General features: G+C 41.6%; 1 protein-coding gene across 13 annotated transcripts in view; it reads right to left on the reverse strand.

The window, feature by feature from the left end:
* Positions 1 to 22,295, reverse strand: part of MARK3 (microtubule affinity regulating kinase 3) — a 79,404-nt gene that overhangs the window by 34,236 nt on the left and 22,873 nt on the right. For all 13 annotated transcript variants that reach the window (XM_074326880.1, XM_019747208.2, XM_074326881.1 and 10 more), the window contains 3 exons: positions 18,704 to 18,757; positions 5,026 to 5,074; positions 2,500 to 2,565 (listed from right to left, as the gene is read on the reverse strand). In XM_074326880.1, coding sequence (XP_074182981.1) covers positions 2,500 to 2,565; positions 5,026 to 5,074; positions 18,704 to 18,757 — 169 coding nt within the window. The remainder of the gene's footprint in view (positions 1 to 2,499; positions 2,566 to 5,025; positions 5,075 to 18,703; positions 18,758 to 22,295) is intronic.

The raw sequence follows: 22,295 nt of genomic DNA on the forward strand, positions 1-22,295 counted from the left end.
AGTCTATCAATATAATTTTAAAATGTTTTTATAAATTAAAATAAAATATAAACCTCTTAAGAGATTTTGGAACCATAAGTCACCCTCACTGTTATAAATCAGTTCAACCCAGATCTTTTCTTTTCTTTATTAAAAATGTATTAGTACTCAGATTAAGCAGCTGAACTGAACCTCTACAGGCTATTTGAGAAAAAATAGCAAACAGTGGCTCTCTCCACCCAGGGCAGGGACATTCATGTGGTTGATGGAAGGATACTGGACAGAAAGCCCCTCATTCTAGTTTAGGTCCTGCCACTAGCAATGGAACTGTTAGCACAGAACACCTTTCAGGGCTTGAGTTTCATCTGTAAAAATCACAGTGTTGTCCTGGATGATTTCTAAGATTCCTTCCTTTTCTCAAATTCTATGGTTCCACCAAAGTGAAAAATACCAGGCTGGGGAGGAGTGGTCAGTTAACAAAACTGTTGTTCAAAATGGCAGACCTGTCAACAACAAAATGATGTCCAAGACATTGACAGTCTTTGTTGAGCTGATTAAAACAAAGAGCCCAGGCCAATAAACCACCGCCAATCGATTAGCGCTATTATCATGCACCTCAAAGTGGGGGGGCTGTGTTACATGGCTACTGAGAAACTCAGAGACATGGAACTTAGCAGGTCACATTGCCCACGAGGGGGGCTGGCTGAACTAACTCCACCTCTGTCTTCCCCAAAGCCCACCCTCTTTCTGCTAAAACTGGATGCTTCTCAGATGTTCTTGTTTTGCCCCTATGTAAGAGCAATCTCTATGAGCCTGGTACCTAAAAGAGATGGGAACAGAAAGCCATGACCAACTAACGAAAGCAGGAGAGGCTACATGGTGCCAGAAGACTGGGGCTCCAGGCCTGGAAGAGTACCACAGTGAGACTTCCAAGCCTCTATTTTCTCAAGGGTAAAAGCCCACCAGCCCACCACTCACTGCCTGGCCACCGCACAGAGTCACTGTGAAGGTCAAAGGAGAGACCGGGTAAGAGAAAGCACTTGTGCCCTGCAGAGGCTACACAAATGAAAAGGTCATGAATGTTACTCTGTAAGATGAGTACCAAGTATTCCAACTCTATATAGATTTTTGGTTCTGCAAGTAACTTCAGCTCTTCCTACTACTCACTCTTCAATCGTGAAAATCTCAACTAAATTCTCAGCCACACACTTAAAACATGAATCACACGACTACTCATGAATTAGGAGCATGGCAAAGTGGTGTCAGGTGTGCCTAGATAACCTCTTCTTGCTCACAACAGGCTTACCATCTTTTATTTCATGGTTAACTCAATGAGGTTCTGATTCTGCTTTTTGTCTTCAGGTTTTGCAACCTGGATCAAAGTGCTAGTGATAAAATAAAACTCCACTCTAACCAAAACAATGTAAGCTATACTGCAGAGTTAAACAGAGTGTATCCCCAGTAGTTTATAACTTCATAAATTCAGTTCAATCCATATTTGTTGAGAATCTGCTGTGTCCCAGGCACTGTGTTAGAAGTAAGGAACACGCAAAGATAAGCAGGAAAGCTTCTGACGTTCACCAACAATGAAACTCACACATGGTCCAAGTACCAGCCTAGCCCAGCCTAAACCCTAAATGAGAATCTTTGTAAAAGACAACGGCTATATACATTCATTTCAGAAAAACATCTCCATTTAAACAACCTTGTAGGCAAATCATTACTGGTCCTTAATCATTAAGGAAAATCTAACTAGATGCACTATAACCACCATTTCTGGCCTTGGGAAAAGATGGCCACCAGTGACATTAAAATCTGATAAGGAAAAATAATCCAACATACAGTACACACTTATTTCAAACAGGCTAATACATTGATATATTTAAAAATCCAAATACCTGGAATAAGCAAAATGTGTACATACATAAATATTTATGCAATAGAATCCGATTCAGCCTCAAACAAGAAGGAAATCCTGTCACAAGCTACGACACGGATGGACCTTGAGGACATTCTGCTCAGTGAAGCAGGCAGTCACAAAGGACAAACCCTGTGTGAGTCCACTCATCTAAGTACTAGAGCGGTTCAATTCATAGACAGAAAACAGAATGGCGGGTGCCCGGGCCCGGGGGCAGGGGATGGGGAGTCAAGGTTTAATGGGGACAGAATTTCAATTTGGGAAAATGAAAAAATTCTAGAGGTGATGGCTGCACAACAATGTGAATGTGCTTAATGCCAAGAACTGTACACCTGAAATGGTTAAAATGGTAAATATTATGTTATGGCTATTTTACCACAGTAAAATAAAAACCAAGTATTTGGATATTATCGATTAAAAATGCTAATAGTGCAATACTCAATAGCAACCCCCAGAACTGCTAACAGTCAGCTTTTCTGATTCTTATCCTACTATATTATGACTCTGAATGTTAAAGAAGCCATAATAATTATCCCCGTGTGCAGTGTGATTGTGTGCTCTTCTAAAAGAGAAGAAAGAAAGAACATACATAAATTCCTTACCTCCACTTGCATACTCCATGATTAGGTAGAGTGTTTTGTCAGTTTCGATGACTTCAAATAACTTCACTGGGAGAGGGGAGAGGATACAGGAGAAAAAAGAAACAAATGTTTGTACGCATGTACACAGACACTGTAACTGTGAGAAGGAACCTTTCCCCCACCCCCATTAAAGATTTCAATAGCTGGCCCTCTAAAAATTGCTTTTAGGAAATTTATCATATATTACAACTGAAGAACGATTTTATAAAAGCATGGAATTCCATAACAATAAAGATTGTTTCTGGGTGCTCAAACGATGCACTCGGCAGCCCAGTGAAGTGTCGGTTCTCACTGGCTCTGTCACCGTCCTGTATTGTGTCTATGGTGGCTAGCTGCCCTCCCAGCAGCTCTTCCTTTGCACCTCAGGGAAAGCGTTCCTATCTCACATTCGACCTGCAGGAACTATGGCTCGGATCTACTCTACTCCTGCAAGTACAAGTCCATTCACTTGTCATTCTGGCTTTAAGGATACATATAATTCCACTTGAGACTTTTGTTGCTTGGAAAACTTACCACAATTCTCTGAGAACAAGGTTCCTTTGTTACTATTCGGAAGCCAGAGATGGCAAGAAGTAGAAGGGATACTATAATTAATTAATTGAAAAGAACTTTTTTAAAGAATTATTTTTAATGGGTTAATGTGACTTTGCTATACCAGTCCCTGTTACACACAGAAATATTTCTATTACTAATTCATAAAACCATAACAAATCAATCAGAAATATGTACTTTTTGAATGAAACAAATTTCTAAAGCTGTCAAATCACTATTTTGCATATCTACCTTATTTTGGTAAAACTTTAAAATTTACCGAAGGGGTGTGTAGGTGGGAAATGCTAGTCTCTCATATTTCGGGCTATTTCCTGATGCTTTAACATAGACTACTAGACCAAATAAAGTCCCTAACGTATTTAATATATGCTTGTTGAGCTGATGAACAAAACTATCATATTTCTAAGATGATATGTCCAGTTTGTCAAGAAAAATCACTGAAAAGAAATTTAAGACATGTATGTTGGTAAACCATCAATATATAAATAAAGCCTAAATTCCAATGCAAATTTTGATTCTCCTGGGAAAACTATTTTAATCTAATAGCAATTTAAATTTTTAGACATTTAAATCTATTATCAAAGATATGTCATTTAATAATAATTAGAGAGAACTCCAATCAGGGTACAACTTAAGTAATTAAAAAACAAAATAAATGTGTTTAAGTTAGCTAGTTCTAGGCAGTAGTGATAAAGTGTTTTTGGGTGAAAAGTTGGAATCCGAAATCCAGAGTTGGCTAGCTAACCCGAAAGGGTTGAAATGAAAAGTGAAGATGGTTTTCTTCCAACTTTTATATTAATATTCCCTATTATTTTTCTTTTCTCCAAACAGATCATATTTTATTAAGATGTATATATTTTTTTACATTTTAACTAATATCACTGGTAATGGGATAATGGCTTGGTAGCATTGTTTTTTCTTAGTTCGTAAAATAATGCCTTTTAAACAATGGTGGCTTAGATTTGATGAAATAGGGTATAAGCTTTTTCTCTCCTGTGGCACCATTTTATTCTTCTCTTTTTGTGCCAAAGACTTTTTGATAGGATATCCTTAACATCAGACGTCACATCACCCCTCCCACTTCCTAGAAATGATTTTGATAGTAAACTGATACAACTGGCTGTCTTAAGGGCTATTTCACTCTTGAAATACTACTTTTAGTTTGTAGGAGCTATCATTGTGTAAAAAAAGCAATTATACTATTTTTAAAAAGCTCTTATGATACATGGGATCAAAACTGTTCACTGTGCTATCTATACAAAAGGGTCAGGATTTGGTCCCTCACTTATAGGACCACGCCCCTTCCTCCCCTTCACACCCACCTCTTCACACCTAAACCAGGGCTGTGCACACAGAGGACACAGAACGAATTGGTGCTGTACAAGCAATTCATATTGAAATTCAAGTAGATAACAACTATCCTGTATCTTTTAAAATATGCTTCAGGGTACGAATATTTTCTTAGGAACACAGCTACTGCAAAAGGTGTTATAGCTTTGAAAATCTTAACTCTGACTTAACAGTAGAATTCCCTTCTCTCTATCTACGAATTAAATACAATTATGATATTTTCTAATATGTCAAAAAATTAGATTCTAACCTGATTATAGATGTTTCTACTTGTATTAAAGCTTTAAATTCAAATATTGAATAGCTAAGTTTATAACCTGTCTTTAGTAATTTCAAAAAGTTAATTAAAATGAACAATTTATATATATATGTGTGTGTGTGTGTATATATATATATTATATATATGTTTGGATGATATATATATAAAGTATATATATATATATATAAAGTATACCTTATTAAAAGTGTATCTGGGCTGGGAGGAGGGAAGGAATCCCTTATCACTGCTGGAATATATGTTTAGCTTTATGACATACTTGCAAGAACGCATTTAGACACAAAAATATTTAAGAAAGCAGAAAGTACCTATGTTTGGATGATTTAAAATCTTCATTATTCTTACTTCTCTGAAGAGCTAAAAAACAAACACAATCCCCCCAACACAGGTTAGTAAACATTATACGTCACTGTTGCAATGTAATTTAAATTTTCTCTTAGATTACTGATTCACTGATAATGTTTAGCAGGCCACACCTAGGACTAGCATGAAAGTCCAGGCTAACTGTGAAGTAGCTTTATAAGCCAATACTAAGTGCTTCAGTTCTATCTTGTGAAAAAGCAGATGTCCCAGAAGAGAATGATACCACAATCTCAATTACACTTTGCTCTCTTGAACACAGGAGGTCAGACTTAGCAAGAATAGTCTGGGAATAACACTCTGACGCAGTATCTACCCAGGGGTTCTATTCTGCAAATGAAAACGTGCCCCGTTGCAATGAACTACACATCCTGAGCATTAGACTGATAATTCCAATTCTAGGAAAAGATTGTGAACAAAGCCACTACAGGAAACCCTCACTGGAGGCAGGTCATTGAGCATGGAGGCTGTGAGAAACTGTTACATGAACGGCCCTGACGAGTCCTGCCTCACATGTTTTGTACTGGCTGTGTGACTTGCTTTGGCCAAAGGGACATTATCAAATTTGAAGCCAAGCAGCGGCTGCATAAAATGCTGGCACATCCGGCCTTACTCTCTGGGAATGATGTCGCATGCTCTTTGAGGACGAGAGACCATGTGGAGACCCCTGTTCAGACTGAGCGCAGCTCCTGCCAACTCGCCATCTGAATGCCACGACACAAAGGAGACCCAGGGGAGACCGTAAGAAAAACTACCCAGTCAAGACCAGCAGAGCTGATCACACAGAAAAAGGAGAAATATCACACTGTTGTTGTATAAACATGTACTGTGAATTCAGAGCAGGGTCAGAGCATTATGGCCTGTGCTCATAGAAGATCTCAGAAAATAGCAGCATTTTAGAGGCTATCGCATCCAACCCTCACCAACAAGTGAAAACAAGAAAAAGAAGACGACGCTCCAAAGTCCTGCCATCTTTCCGTGGGGAATTTGCCCAGAACGAGGTCTCCCAACACACGGCACACTACCACCCCCAGGAGATGAGGGCTGCAAAGAGCTTTGGAAGATGGGGAACAGCTGACGGTGGAAAGGAAGTCGGTGAGAAACCCAGGGGCTCTCACTGTGCTTGTCCTAGCCCAGCACGTCTAATCTACAACTCAATCAGCAGCTGGCAATGGATGGCACAGACAAACAGACAAGGACACATCTGACCCCAAGTGAGCACAGAGCTTCCAAGTCTGGCTCAGGTGAACAGCCTTCCTGGCTGGGATGTGGGTCATCTCTGAAGCAGGAGCACTCCTACCACCGACGTGAGCACCTCCTGTCGCTGGTGTGCTCACCCCTCATTTCACGTTCCGAGGCAAGCATTCAGGCTTGAGTTTTCTTAGCTCCCCCTGTCGAGCTAACATGAAGTCCCGTTTCCCACATGCCATAGTCGAATCCGTAGCTAGAATCTGTACCCCTCACTCATCCCCTTGCCTACATTAGAAGAGCCCCAAACTGGGTCCCGTCCTGACACAGCCTGGGACACTGCCTTCAGAATGAAACCCTGGCATGGCGACCTCCGCTCACCCCTCCAAGCTCAGCTCCAGCCACGCTCCTCCAGCAGCCGCGCTCCCTCTCAGATACTGGAACACACGGAGCTGTCCCCTGCCTCAGTCTTTGCTTCTTTCCATCCTTCAAGGCTCAGGCAGATTCTCTGAATACCTTTTCTAAGTAAGTCTCCTTTGTTTTACATCATAGCATCGTCTGTTCACCTCCAGCCAGAATGTCTTTCAAGTGTGCTGAGACTTTCTGTGTGCCTGCTGCTGTCACCTCCTCATGCACAGGGAGCACATCTGTCTCCTTTGGCTACCGCATGCTTGAGACCGAGCGTGGCGCACGCAGGAACGCATGCATTTGCTAACTGCCTGCATGACAGCACTACCCACCCCGTGTGTGGGCGCCTAGGTGCTGTCAGCACTCTAAGGACCACGCTGCTTTGCAACCCCGAGGAGCAGAATGCTCGTTAGAGTTGTCACAGTGCTGCTGGAAGGAGAGCAGGGCAAATGAAGGCAATCATTCTTCAAATTCCTGCTAGCACTACAGCACTGAAACCACGTCATCAGAACCAAAGAGCAGGAAATAGAAGGGACATTAGGGACAGAGAGCTCATGTCTATCTGGGGCAGAGGGCACCTCGGCTGTCACTGGCCATATGGAGGACTGAAGAAAGGACGTGTACAGCTGACAACGGGCTGTGTGCTCCGTATTTGGGAGCAAAGACGTGGAGGCATGACCAATGAAACCTGTTTAAGGAGGACCAAGTGACCCAAGGGGCACAGCAGCGTGTTTCCAAGTGCCACGTGCCTCCGAATCATGAGGGTGCTGGTGTAGCTGCAGGTTCCAGGTCCTGCCTGGCACTGGATCTGAAATGGACCTTGAAAAACTTTACAACAAGCACCCCAGGTGTGACGGTCCTTAATTACGTCCACAAATTCCTTGACAATCCTCCCCTCAAAAAGCAGAACCTAATACCCCCCGTTTGAGTGTGGGGCACTTAGTGATTTGCTTCTAAGGAAGGGAGTAAGGTAGAAGTGATGGGGGGGGGACTTAAGAGGCCGACTGGCTCGATAAAAGGCACTGCGGCCCCCTCCTTGCTCTCAGATCACTCGTGTCACGAGGACAGTAAGCACCTCGATTGACAGGCCCAGATGGCAAGGAACTAAATAAGGCCTCACGCCCACAGCTGGTGAGGAACTGCAGTCTCCTGCCAGCAGCCAGGTGACAGGGCCCTTTTGGAAGTGGATCTGCCACCCCTAACCGAATCTTCGGATGCTTGCAGCTGTGGCTCTTACCTCAAACCTCTTGAGAGCCCCTGAGCCACCCTGCTAAGTCACTCCCAAAGGCACTAACTCAAGAAATTGTGACATAACATAAGGTTTTGTTTAAGTTGCCAAGTTTTGGAGTTATTTGTTAGAGAGCAGTAGATAATTATACGCTTCAGACAACACAGGAAAGTCTGAGAACTCGTGAGTCACAGCAGAGGTCACACCAAGGGACGCGCTGTGAAAACAGGAACGGTGGAGAGATGAGCAACACAAGCTTAATTCCAGAGGCAGAAAGGGCAGCAAAAGATCCTCTAGTAAGGCAGTGTCTAGATATTGCGAAAAGAACTTTACATGTTTACCTCTCAGAGCTACATATCAGGTAGAAATGAGTTCATAAGCTCTATACCAATTAAGGGGGTTGGGGGGAAGCCAGAAACTACCAGTTATCAACTGCCTACTGTGTGTGGGGCACAGCTAGACACGTCACATCTGGGATCACATCTAACTGGGTTTTCCCACCTGTCAGGTGACTGACAATCCATCTGCAACGAATGGGGAAGGAGGACTGAGAAATTGAAGGAACCTGACCAAGGACTCCCAGCCGGGATGTGCCAGAACCAGGATGAGCCAGGATGCTAATCTGAGCCGTCTGACTCCAAAGTCCAAATGCATCCCAGGATTCCATGCAGCCGCTATCGAAATTTACAAGTAAACTGACAAGTTACCCACTGCTGATACCAAACACTAGAGAGCAACAGGTGGGCTGGCACAGAACTTTTATAAAAGTTGACAACTCGGGCCAGGCCAGTGGCTCAGGCGGTTGGAGCGCCGTGCTCCTAACGCTGAAGGCTGCAGGTTCGAGTCCCACATGGGCCAGTGAGCTGCACCCTCTACGGGTAAGATTGTGAACAACAGCTCTCCCTGGTGCTGGGCTGCCGTGAGCAGCCAGAGGTTGGCGTGAGCGGCTGTGGGCTGCTTTGTGCCACTCTGAGTGGCTGGCAGCCAGCGTGAGCTGCCGAGAGCTGCTGTGAGCAGACAACCAATGATTGGCGACCGATTGCCTGAGCCAGGGGAGCTCAAGGCTCATAACACCAGCATGGGCCAGGGAGCTGTGCCCTACACAACTAGACTGAGAAACAATGGCTTGAATGGGGGGTGAGGGGGGAAGAAAACGGGAAAGAAAGGGGAGAAAAAAAGTCCCAACTAGGATTATACAACATATTTTTTTAAATGTTATCATAAAAGGATATTTAAACCATAGAAATTCACCTATTTCTACTATCTTAATTCAACTTGTTTTTCTACATTCCCTTTCAATTTTACATAGATGCTAGTTATAAAAAATGAAATAACACAAATGTATAACGTGAAAATTCTCTCCTCACTGAGCAATCGTCACATCTTTCTGTCCTCCAGGAACTGCAACACGGGAGGAGAACAAGTATCTTTGAAGGGAAATATTCGGAATCCTGGTCGTCAGAATACCAAGGACACCAAACCTACTGCATCATACCGAAATGTCCTAAATGTCCCAACAGCCAGGATGTGGGGGGCCCAGGAAGGAGCTTTGGCAAACGACAATTGTACTAAGCAATATAAAAATACAATGAGCACATAAAAGCAAGCATGGGGCACGGCCATTACAGACATGATGAAAGTGTTCAGACTCCCTCCTCCAGATAGACAGGTACGCGACAAAGCAGCAGCCCAAGACGTGGACAGCCTGGGCTTTTTATGGCAGCTGAGTGACAGGATGACGGAAAACTTACGTAACAGAAATAACAGAAGGGAATATAACGACCACCCTCTTCTTTAACAGGAAATAGCTGTATTGTAAATCCAAAATTAATGAATAAAAATCAGCAGCCATGAGTGAAGAGAAGGGGACACAGCTATTCAGGAGGAGTGGGAGGGAGGCCGCGTTGAAGCTGACAACCATGTCTGTGGATACGGTGTCACTCTGAGACAGAAAAGACATGACGGGCTGAGAGGCAGGGCAGGTGGGGTCTGGTTTGGGACATCCTGCAAGAGACAGTTAAGTGAGGACAGTGAAAACACAGTTTGTATTTGGTATTTGGGTCTAAAGCTCAGGACAGAAATCTGGACTAGAGATACACAAATTCTGGGCTAGAGATTATTAGCAGAGATGGCATCCTTGGAAGTGAACGACACCGCTTAGCTGTGTAGAAGGAACAGACAGAACCAGCAAGAAACAAACATTTCAGAAAGAGTCCACCCTGCAGACTCAGAACAGGCAGACACTGGCGGTTAATGCCGACCACAGACACACGTGGGGCCAGAGACCGGTTTATAAAGTTCCCCAATCCCGAGCACCTCTGCATGCTTCATGAGGAAAGATGGAGGTAGGCATGACATGCCTGCTTCCCCTCAACACTGTCCCTTTGTGTTACTCACCACTCTGATCACAGCACCACTGCTGAACCAAAGAACAAAGTAAAGACCCCCTCAGACCAAACCGAGGCTGGCAAAAGCCCAGAGCTTGTGGAGCAGGAGTTGTTGAGAAACTGCACTGGTGTAAAACAGGAAAAACACGCGTCCTTGCATCTCTGTACAGAAACATCTCTGGAAGGACCAGTAGAAACCGATGCCACTGGTTGTCTCAGGGGCAGGGACCTGGGGGCTGAAGTCAAGGGGTAGATGAAGACTTTCTCTTCTGTACTTTTTTCTCACCTTTGAACTTTGAATTACATAACTATATTACCTATCTCCTCTCCCCCAATTAATCTGAATTTTAAGAAAAAAGGTTGAGAATGAACAAAGGGGAAAAAAATTATTTTTTAATTTTTTATTTTTTTTGGCTAAAAGGGGAGTTCCTGAAAAAGAAAAGGTAGCTGAAACCCGCTGTATTTTGATCACTCTTAACAAGAAGACAGTTTACTATTCCTTTGCATCATGTGAGTCAAGGCTCCTGGTGAGTGGAGGGCAAGCAAATACGAGTAGTGAGGCAAATTTAAGGCAGATTAGAAAGTTTCTAATGACTCTCAGAACCACCTTAACATTAAAGAACAGAACAGGAAAGTTAACAGATGATAGGGAAGTAAGGTAATTAACAGCATGATTCCAGACCATTTGCTGAACACTAGCCAAAGCCAGTGACTTGTCCTACCCAGGGAGCTATCTGCAGACGCGGGGAGAGGGTATGTGTGGGTGCACTGCAGGATTACCCAGAATTCTCCTGGCCTCGTGTAGGGGCTGCTAGCTTTCTGCTATTGTAACATCCAGTGATCACCGCTGTACTGGCAGGAAGATGCTCAGAAATCAAATGGGAAGCCGAAGAGCATACATGCTTTTAAAACTTAGTGTATATCCTCTCTAAAAATATAATAATTTAAACTATTGTCAAAATTATGAGATTTCCTGTTTCTCTACACTCTTGCCAACAATATTTATTATCAGTTTTTTGTAGATCTGATTGGCAAAAATTGGGATCTTTCAGGATGTTGAACATTTTACTCGAATACTGAGCATCTGTCATGCCTAGGTGTATCTTCTAATATTTTTTACTAGGTTACATATTCCTGTTTCTTACTGATTTATAAGACCTTTTTATATACAGTTGATCCTTGAATGCGGGGGGGGGGGGGTTAGGAGCAGCGACACCCCCCATGCAGTTGAAAATCTACATATAACTTTTGATTCCCCCAAAACTTAGTTGTCCCTCGGTATCCACAGGAGACTGGTTCCAGGACCCCTCCCTCCAGCCCATGGATACCAACATCCTCGGATGCTCAAGTCCCCCATAGAAAATGGCGTAGATCAATGCATACCATCAGCCCTTCACAGCTGCGGACTCCCAACTGCAGCTCAAAAACAGTACAGGCATGCATTAGAAAACATCACGTGTACATGGACCCATGCAGTTCAAACCCGTGTTGTTCAAGGATCAACAGTAGGAGGGAACAGAGGCCCCCGGTCTGCCACAGCAGACAGTGCTGGGTACTCAGCCAAACTCACCCTGCCCTGTTTGTCTTAGCTGACCATGCAGGAGCAATCCTTTCAACTGCTGTTACAAGTTCAGCTATTGTTTACGCACATGCTTCTAAAAGCCAAGTACTGATGCCTGACTTTCCACTTCACACACTGTCTTATAGTTTCCTACCTGGATTTAGCTTTCCTAAACCCTTCCAAACACACACTTATGCATCCCCTTCCCATCCTTTTCACGAAGTTCTATCACATTTGGGCTAAACATTGCTTTTAACTTTTATTTATAAAAGTAGTACACACACATATCCAGTTTTATGAGTCAAACCATGTCACGTGAAAGCTCACCCCACCCTCAGCCCTTGTGCATAATGGCAAGCACCGGCAGTTCCTCACTGGCGCTTGCGGGGCCAGGCAGTGATGTTGAGCCCCTCCCCCGTACTCACCACCAACTTGCTCACTTACCCATATCCCTTGCCTCCTTCCTCCTAATCAGTTGTCACAGTATTTAGCTAAATCACTCAGTTCACATCATATAAATATTATTTACAGCCATGCTAGAAATGTATTTTCATTCGTTTTATTTATTTTCAATGTTCTTTACTTTCTTGGAACTAATAACTGCCTCAGTTATTTCGGTCACTGAAGTTTCCTATGTATTTCTCACTTTACTAAGTAACCCTTAAAATCTGTTAACAGAAGTGTAAATCTCTCAAATACTTCCAAATAGTCCAGTAATCTTTCTTTCCCTCTGCAGATATTCACATTCTGGAAGCCTCTGTACTGTTCTCAAGGCCCATTGTGTTGGATTTTCTGTTCTGGCTCCTATGCTTCTCTTTCTCGGTATTCTCTCCTGCTATGGTGAAATATAAAATATACCCCACCAATAGCTCCTGAGCAAGGGTAGGTAAATGGTTAATTTTAAGACCTTGCATAACTCAGGATGTTTTGATTCTATCTTCACATTTGACAGTTTGACTGGGTAAAGAATCCCAGGTCAGAATCATTTTCTCTCAGAAAATCACAGCCCCTGCCCCACCAGCTTTAATGAGACATAACTGGCATATAACAAACATTGTGCAAGTTTAAGGTGTACAATGTGATAATTTGATTCACATGTATATTGTGAAATCTTTACCACAATAAGGTTAATTAACAAATCCTTCACCTTACATAATTACCATTTTGTTGTGGTGGTAGTGAGACAATTTAAAATCTACTTTCATAGCAACTTTTAAGTATACAATACAGTGTCGCTAACTGTCGTCATCACGCTGCCTACTGGATTCCCAGAACTTATCCATCTTCTGACTGTTTGCACCCTCTGACCATCATCTGCCCATTTTCCCTCCCCTTCTACCCCTGGCAACCAACTCTGCTTCTATGAGTTCGGTTTTTTTAAGATTCCACATATATGTGAGATCATACAGCATTTGTGTTTCTCTGACTTATTTAACTTAGAATAAGTCCCTCGGTTGTGACAAATAGCAGGATTATGACAAATAGCAGGATTTCCTTCTTTTTTTAATGGCTAAACAATATTCGTGTGTGTGTGTGTGTGTGTGTGTGTAATTTTTTATTTCTGCAAATGGGTCCATGCTATGCTCTAAATTTTAATCCACTTAACATATTTGGTTCTACAGTGACTTTTTAAAAATAGCATAATGAATCACTGCTACAATTAAAAATAAATTATAATATTCTCAATTCACAAAGTACTCTAAATATCAAGCTTATTTCCTGCCAAAGCAAAAATAAGTCTGGCAATCAATTTAAAAGCTCCCCATAAAGCAGCAACACTGAAACTGGGTTTTCTTGCATTTCTATTACCAATTTTGAAATCTAGCAATAAAAAATACCTACATTTTTAGTCTCAATACTGTAAGTATAATCAAGAAGAATGTGTCTTAGGTTGCATTTAACGCACCCGTTTCTGTTAGTTTACCAGATCCATTACACTGATCTGAACGCAGGTGCTGGACTGTAAATAACAGTCAGGACTCTGATAACCACGTCCTTCCATTAATGGCCTGAATTGTTAGCCTCCTACAAGTCCATATGAAAAAAGTATTAAGAAAGGAAAAGATAAACAGTTGTTCAATGAAAAAGATTCCACAAAGTGACTGTGCTTCACCTGATGGGCAAAGGAGAGGAGAGAAGAAATCGGGTATCCGGGCGTTCATTCCCAGAGGGGGGGCTACTCGGCAGTGGCAGCAGTCTAAGACTGAATGCTGGGAATGAGGCGTCTTTAAAACAGGGTACCTTTAGGAAGGAAGGAGAACCAAAGAAAGTCTGGGAGCCATTCTCACGCGGGCTGTGCACTGGGGATCCCTCAGCCTCACCTTGGAGCCATCAAGCCAGGTGCTCTGGGGCTGGAGGGATGGGGAGTATTTGGAAGGAAACATGTTTTTTTGTTTTTACTGAACTCCACAGATGATTCTAATGCAGAGCAAGGACGGAAGAGAACTAGTTTAAGGAAGCTGAAGCCAAAGTGTCGCAAATAACCAGAGGTGGTGGCAGTCAAAATAATTACACCACAGACCACAGGAAAAGCATGAACTGGATCTCTCTGCCTTCAAATTATAGTTTCCTGATTTGTCCCACAACTAAGATTCCCTGAAATGCCAAAAAAAGGCCACTGGTGTTATAGAGCTCTAAGCATTAACAGTGGCTCTAAAACAAACACTGGCTTTAAAAAGGAAACAGACTTAGTGGCTGTGATGTTTCATATCGAACATGTTTCCTTTCGCATTCATTCATGCTCGACTCAATGCTAACTGCACCTGGCATGGAATGACTGCCCAAGGATCCATCACTATTAGTTACGGGACTTTGGGCAGGTTCTTTTGTCTCCCTGGCCTCTCTTTCCTGAGTAACAGAACTTGACAACCTCATGAAGTTGTCAAGATTCAATGAATGCTAAGAATGAATTGTGTTCCCCCCCAATTCCTATGCTGAAGCCCTAACCCACAGTGTGACAGCATTTGGAGATGGGGCTTGTGGGAATTGAGTAGGTTTAGATGACGTCATAAGGGTAGGTTCCTTGCGATGGGCTCAGCACCCCTACAACCAGAGAGTGTGCGTGTTCCCCCATCCCAGACACAGTGAGGTAGCAGCAACAGGAAGAGCATGCTCCCCAGAATCCAACCAGCTACACCCTGATGTTGGACTTCCTAGCCTCTGCACGGTGTGAAATAAATGTCTGCTGTTTAAGTCAGCCAGTCTATGATGTTTTGTTACAGTAGCAGCCTGAGCAAACTAACACAGTGAGTTAATACAGGTAATAAATAGGCTTAGAACAACACTCAGCATATACCAAATGCTCAAATATTAGCTGCTATCAGAGGTAGGCTACAGCAATTAAGTCCTACAAAAGACACTTAGCCAGAACCTACCATTCAGTTCTCAAGCTTTACTTAATTCCTTTGAGAGGAAAATTGTAAACAAACAAAAAACATCTCCCACCTCCCCAAACTGAGCAAACAAAAAGCGCATCTTCAGCAGGACATATGACAATGGCACACACTCCTGACGTGTGTCAGGTCCTGTTCTCAGCTCCTCTGAGAGGTTTTGAATGCTAACTTCTTTAATTCTCACAACAGCCCTATGAGGAGTTGTTATTATTCCCATTTTACAAATGGAAAAACTAAGACCCAGGGAGGTTAAGAGACTTGTCACACAGCTAGGCCGGGTTGAAGCCTGGATTTGAATCCACGCGGCCTGGCTTCACCATGCTCCTAACCATTACTCTACTTCAGGACTGAAAAAGAATGTTAATAACTTTAGATGGTTACACTTAGTGAACTGGCACTTAGTGAATTAATAAAGTCCAGTATTTTTTAATAAACACATTTTTAAAAAATGGGCCATGACTTACTTATTAATGACAGACTCAGATTTAATAAAACAAGACCCAGCAGTTTACCTGCATAAAACCAAATTAAAGCTAAAAATGACTTTGTAAAATCAGGACAAAGACTAACATTTGTATTATTCCCACTGTTTTCAAAACCATTATAGGGATATAACATTACAGTTTTTTAAAGGTTGACCTAAAAGACATTTATGAACAGAAAATTTCCAATGGAGAAAAATATATCTCTTACTAGAATCTAACATTTATTAACTCAATGGCTGGACAAATAAAAAGGAAAAATGAAGAATTTGCCTGTAAGGGGCGGATGGGTGGCTCAGTTGTTTAGAGCGCGAGTTCTAGGCAACGGGGCTGCTGGTTTGATTCCCACATGGGCCAGTGAGCTGCGCCCTCCGCAACTAGAATGAAGTCAATGAGCTACCGCTCAGCTCCTGGGTGGCCAGATGGCTCAGTTGGTTGGAGCGCAGGCTCTCAACCAAAAGGCTGCCAGTTCGACTCCCGCAAGGGATGGTGAGCAGCACCCCCTGCAACTAAGATTGAATACGGCACCTTGAGCTGAGCCGCAGCTGAGCTCCCGGATGGCTCAGTTGGTTGGAGTGTGTCCTCTGAACAGAAGGTTGCTGGTTCGACTCCCGCAAGGGATGGTGGGCTGCGCCCCCTGCAACTAACAACGGCAACTGGACCTGGAGCTGAGCTACGCCCTCCACAACTAAGACTGAAAGGACAACTTGATGATTTGGAGCGGTCCTGGAAGTACACACTGTTCTCCAATAAAGTCCTGTTCCCTTCCCCAATTAAAAAAAAAAAATGAATTTGCCTGTGCAAATAAAATCAGTTTGCAAATATGCAGTCAATTCAGGTTTACCTGTATGCACTGATGAAATGTGCATGAGTCAATGTACAAGCCTGAATACCTGGAACATGTGAAATGGACACTATTTTAAAACCTGTGTTCAAACACTGGCTGAATGAGCCAGTCCACGTTCTGTGGTAGTGGCAGTACAAAAAAATTATATATGGCTGATGGCACGATGTTCCTTAGAGTGAATGTTAGCTGCTAAGGCAGTGCTCCAAGCTCCCCGGCTCCATTCCTGATGCAGCTGTAATACAACTGTGATCGGTGCTGGGAAAGACAAAAGGCTGCAAGAACCACTACTACAAGGGCCGAGATGCCAGGTCTACTCCATCCACCCTGCTGCTCCTTTTCCACGGAAAATGAACTCAGTGGAAAAGAATTCTAAATATATACAGAATCCTTCTAATTCATAAGAAAAGACTATCAACTTATACACACGATTTAAAACAATGCCCTATAAACTGAAAGGTACACTTACCAAGTTATTCAACTTGAACAGATCTGGCTTTAGTGTAAGTCTTTTGTGGATGGTTCAGACCTGAACTATATCAACAACAACCTCTAAGTCTTACCTATTAGATGATTATGTGCCAACACCACTGCTGATACACACCTGCACCATCACACTATTAGGCTAGCCAGACAGCCTACCAGGTACTAAACTGATAATGGGATGACAAACAGTAAGTTTTAATACTAATACTAATAATAAAGAATAGCAGCAATGAAAAACTGACCAAAAATAATGAAAAAAGCAAGCAAGAAAGAAGGAAAAATTACCAGCTCAAGATGGTATTATAATAAATTCTTCCTAGAAAATTGCTATAATTTCAGTTACCTGCAAGCATACGTGGAGAGTGGAAGATTTGTAACATTAGAATACTGACTAGAATCCTCAGTAAACTTTTTTATATGCTAATTTTAGGTCTGAATATCAAATTTTAGTAACCCTTAACTTACTTAGAAAGACGACTTACACATATATGAAGAAACGCAAGTTTAACGAAATGAATACAGTGTCATCTTCAGAACAAAGGGCTGGAATTTTCAGATCTGTTCCAGGGCCCCCTTGAGACCAGAGAACCCTTATGACCCACTATGCCCTTCAGAACCACTTGTTTAAATACCACTTCTAGGTCAAGGTAAAGTCTGTCTCCCTCCCCACTCACACACACGAACAGGATTCAAAATTATGATGACATAAACGGAGAATGACCATTAGGAATACATCAGGAATGCATATGGGGCATTACATGTATAACATACGTGCTGTGCTTTGCAGTTTACAAAGGTTTTACATGCATTATTTCATTAATGCATCTGTCCTGAGAAAATGAAATTATCTCCATTTTAAAGACGAGAAACCCAAGGTCCAAAGAGTTAAGGGATTTGCTCAAGGTCAAGTTAGACATCTGGCTAAGTGGCGGAGCCAGGACTACCAAGTCCAGAAAGTGCATACAAAGGCTTTGCCAAACAAAAACAGAAAAACTAGAAGGATTTTATTATGAAGATCATTACTACCTGGCAGGTGCACCAGTGAAGTGCTCATACCTAGGCCCTACCTGCACCTGTGGGCCCGTCACCAGGACTGTGGAAAGAGGCCCAGGCAATGCTAACAGGCACCAGGGTTGGGAACTTCTGATCTAGTTAGATGACACAGATGGCAGCAGGGCCTTCCAAACATGTTTTTCAACTGCCATCAGTTTTACTTTCATGTTTTCCTTTTGCAGGAATTAATCATCACTCCTCAATTAAGACACGGTGTCACAGTTTTATAAAGCCAAAGTGCTGACTTTAAAGATCTCAGGATGAGCTACACGATGTGTAACTGCACAACACTAATTAAATGAAAATACGTTGTTCTGTCTTATTTTTTAAAACTCTATTCTAGTCAATACTGAGAATATCCAGTTTAAAAGTACAGACTTCAGTTTGCTATGAGAACATTTAAAAAGCACTACCTTCAACTGCAGAAAAAAATCCAACAATACTACGTTTAAGTGCATTCTTCTGAGGAACATAAAGCTTTACTGTATTGAACATAATAAATAAAAATAGCAGCAGAGGTATTTAAAGGGCAAACTAGATGGCAATTAGTTTGAAAAACTGAAAAATTAAAAACACTGGATATTGGACCAATCTTACCTTTTGAAGACTTGTTGGATTCAACTGCGTTTTGTCAATTATTTTTATTGCAACCTAGAAAAAAATAAACTAGTAAGTATTTCTGGATTGGAAGAATTTGGTAATTACAGACAAACTGGTAATAGTTTTCTAAATCCCCAGACACAGGTATTGTGAAAAAGTAAACAAACCTCAAAACCTAAAACTCAAGTAGTTATTTCATAAATATGTTATAATTGAAAAGAGGGGCTTTGTACAAATAAGGGTACTATTATAATATTTTATATTAAGTTACCTGTAGGTACAGGGGGAAAATTTTTTCACAAACCGAAACAAAAAATACAGAGAGATGATAAAATGAAAACACTTCTAAAAACATATGACAATGCAGCAAATCTATTCACTATTTACTGACCCTTCAATTTTATCTGCCTCTTGAAAACATGGGCAGAACTACAGCTTTTATAGGTGTACACAGCCCAGAATGCCTGCCAGAGCGTCTTGCATACAGCGGGAACTTGGTAATTGAATAAATGTATGAACAAATAGGCTGATGTTGAATCTGTAAACTTTAAAAACATTTTATTACAGAAAAGATGTACCCCTATGTTCATTGCAGCAGTGTTTACAATGGGCAAGATACGGAAGCAACCCAAGTGCCCATCAATAGATGATTGGATAAAGATGTAATACGGATACACAAAGGAATATTACTCAGACATAAAAAAGAATGAAATCCTGCTACTTGCGACATTAATGGACCTAGAGGGTATCATGCTACGTGAACAATTTAGACAGAGAAAGACATATACCACATGATGTCACTTATAAAAATGGAAAAAACCGGGGGGGGGGGGGGAATGAAAAACAAAAAACAAAAACAGACTCATAGAAAGAAAAAACAAACTGACAGTTGCCAGGGGACGTAGTGGAGGACGGGTGAAAAGGTGAGGGGAATATAGTTACTAATAGCGAGACAACTGCACAGTGAAGATGGGTACTAGACTTAGTGTGGTGATCACATCGTGAGGTACAGAAATGTCGAGTCACCATGTTGTACACCTGAAGCTAATATTATATGCCAACTACACTTTAATAAAAAAAAATAAAAATAGAAAAGGCCTTTAGGCAGTTAAAGAAGGAAAAGAGACTAATTCCAGACCAATCTGTAGGCTAACCAAGTGAAATATATACAGAGGCAACAAATGGGTCAATAGTGTGTGTACACCCCAGGCAATCTAAAAACAAGTCATTAAGATACAGAAAGAACTACAGATTCTAGTTACATGCACTTATCTTAAAAAGGAACATAAAATCAGTTTTATTAATAAGTGGACCTATACCAGCATCCTCACCTGGTCGGTTTGTCATTTCTAGCATCGAAGTGATTTGTAGGAACCATGGATATCCACAATGGGGTGATGGGGTTGACAACAGAGGACGGAAGAGAACATACATGGAGAGAGAGGCTTTGTCGTGAACTGGGGAACATAATGAACTCAGCTGTGCACCGAAGGTCCAGAACAACAAATGACCTTGGCTCATACTGGCGCGGCCGTGTTTCCCACTATGCATCCTTCAGGACACACATCCAGGAAGAAGCACCACTGAAGAAAGGGGCAGCGCTTGGAGATTCTCCATGTCAATGTTCTCAAACTTTGTACTCCCCCTTCCAATCTTAAAGATTACTGATGACCCCAGATGTGGGTTAAATCTACTGATATTTACTGTTACAAAGGAAAACTGAGAAAGTGTAAAAGTGCTGAACACTTCATTTTAAAATAATAATAGTCAACATATGGTGCTGAGATAACTGGATATACACATGCAAAAGAATAAAGGTGGACTCTTACCTAACATCGTACATTAAAATTAGCGCAAAGTGGATCAATGACCTAAATTAAGACCTAAAACTACCAAATTCTTAGAAGGAAAGGGCAAAAGCTTCATGACATTGAATTTGGCAATGATCACTTGGATATGACACCAAAGGCATGGACCACAAAAGAAAGATAACAGACAAACTGGACTTCATGAAAATTTTTAAATTTTGTACATGAGAAGATAATATTAACAAAGTAAAAAGGCAACCCACAGAATGGGAGAAAATATTTGCAAATCCTATAACCAGTAAGGGATTAATATTCAGAATATATAGAGAAAACTCAACAACAAAAAAAACTGATTTAAAAATGGACAAAGGACTTGAAGAGACCTACCATGTTTCTCCGAAAATAAGACCGAGTCTTATATTAATTTTTGTTCCAAAAGACGCATTAGGGCTTATGTTCAGGGGCTGTCATCCTGAAAAATCAAGCTAGAGCTTATTTTCCGATTAGGTCTTATTTTTGGGGAAACACAGTATCTCCAAAGAGGTACACAGATGGTGAAAAGCACGTGGAGAAGACGCTCCACATCACTAACCATCAGGGAGATGCAAGACACTACTTCACAAACATCAGGATGGCAACTGTCAAAAATAAATAATAATTTAGTTACATAAGCTCTGATGAGGATGTGGAGAAAATGGAACTTTGTACATTGCTGGTAGGAATGCAAAATGGTACCGCCACTGTGGAAAACAGTATACAGTTCCTCAAAAAATTACCGTATGATTCAGCAATTCCACTTCTGGATATGAACCCAAAAGAACTGAAAGCAGAGACTTAGATATTTATACACCCCATGTTCATAGCAGCATCATTCACAATAGCTAAGACGTGGAAGCCACCCAAGTGTCCCTCAAGAGGTGAATGGAGAAACCTAATGTGGAATTATCCATACAATGGAATATTATTCAGCCTGAAAAAGAAGAAAATTCTGGCAAATGCTACAACAGGGATAGATCTTGATTGAGTATGTTATGCTGAGTGAAATAATCCAGTCACAAAAAGACAAAAACTGAAACTCTCCCCATTGAACTCTGTTTCCTCCCCCTCCCCCAGCCCCTGGTACCCACCATGCATGATTTTACTAGGTATCTCATATGAGTGAAATCGCATAGTAGCTGGGGGAGGGGGAGGAAACGGAGTTCAATGGGAGAGTTTCAGTTTTACAAGACGAGAAGAGCTCTGGAGATCGATGATAGTAGTGATAAGTATGCAACATTATGGATGTATTTCATATCACTGAAATAAAAATGGGTAAGATGGTGAATTTTATGTGCATTTTACCACAATGAAACAATTAAAAAATAAATAAGCCCACTACACGTTATTATAAATAACATTTTAATGAAATTCTCTTATGTCCTTCTGAATTCCATCTGTTGTGCTATCACACATCAATCACGTAGCCTCTGGAAAATTCTACGTTATGTTCATGAGAGAAAATGGAAAAAGCAAATAATGGCTTAATATAACAAAAATAGTTTTGACTTTGCAGACACGCCCCAAAATGGTCTCAGGAAACCTCCAGGGGTCCCCATGCCTACTTCAAGGACTACTGCTCTACTCCTAGTAACACTTAAAGAAACGCTTAACTGAGCCTAAAGCCTCCACCTGCCCAAATTATTTGATGACTCCTACAAACCTATTAGCTGCAGACGCTGCAGTAAGACCCAGTGGAGTGGAAGATGCTCCAGTAAGAACCTGCAGTGGAAGGAGCGCACCAC

Source organism: Rhinolophus sinicus, linkage group LG03 (genome assembly GCF_036562045.2).
Source record: "Rhinolophus sinicus isolate RSC01 linkage group LG03, ASM3656204v1, whole genome shotgun sequence".
NCBI classification, from domain to species: Eukaryota; Metazoa; Chordata; class Mammalia; order Chiroptera; family Rhinolophidae; genus Rhinolophus; species Rhinolophus sinicus.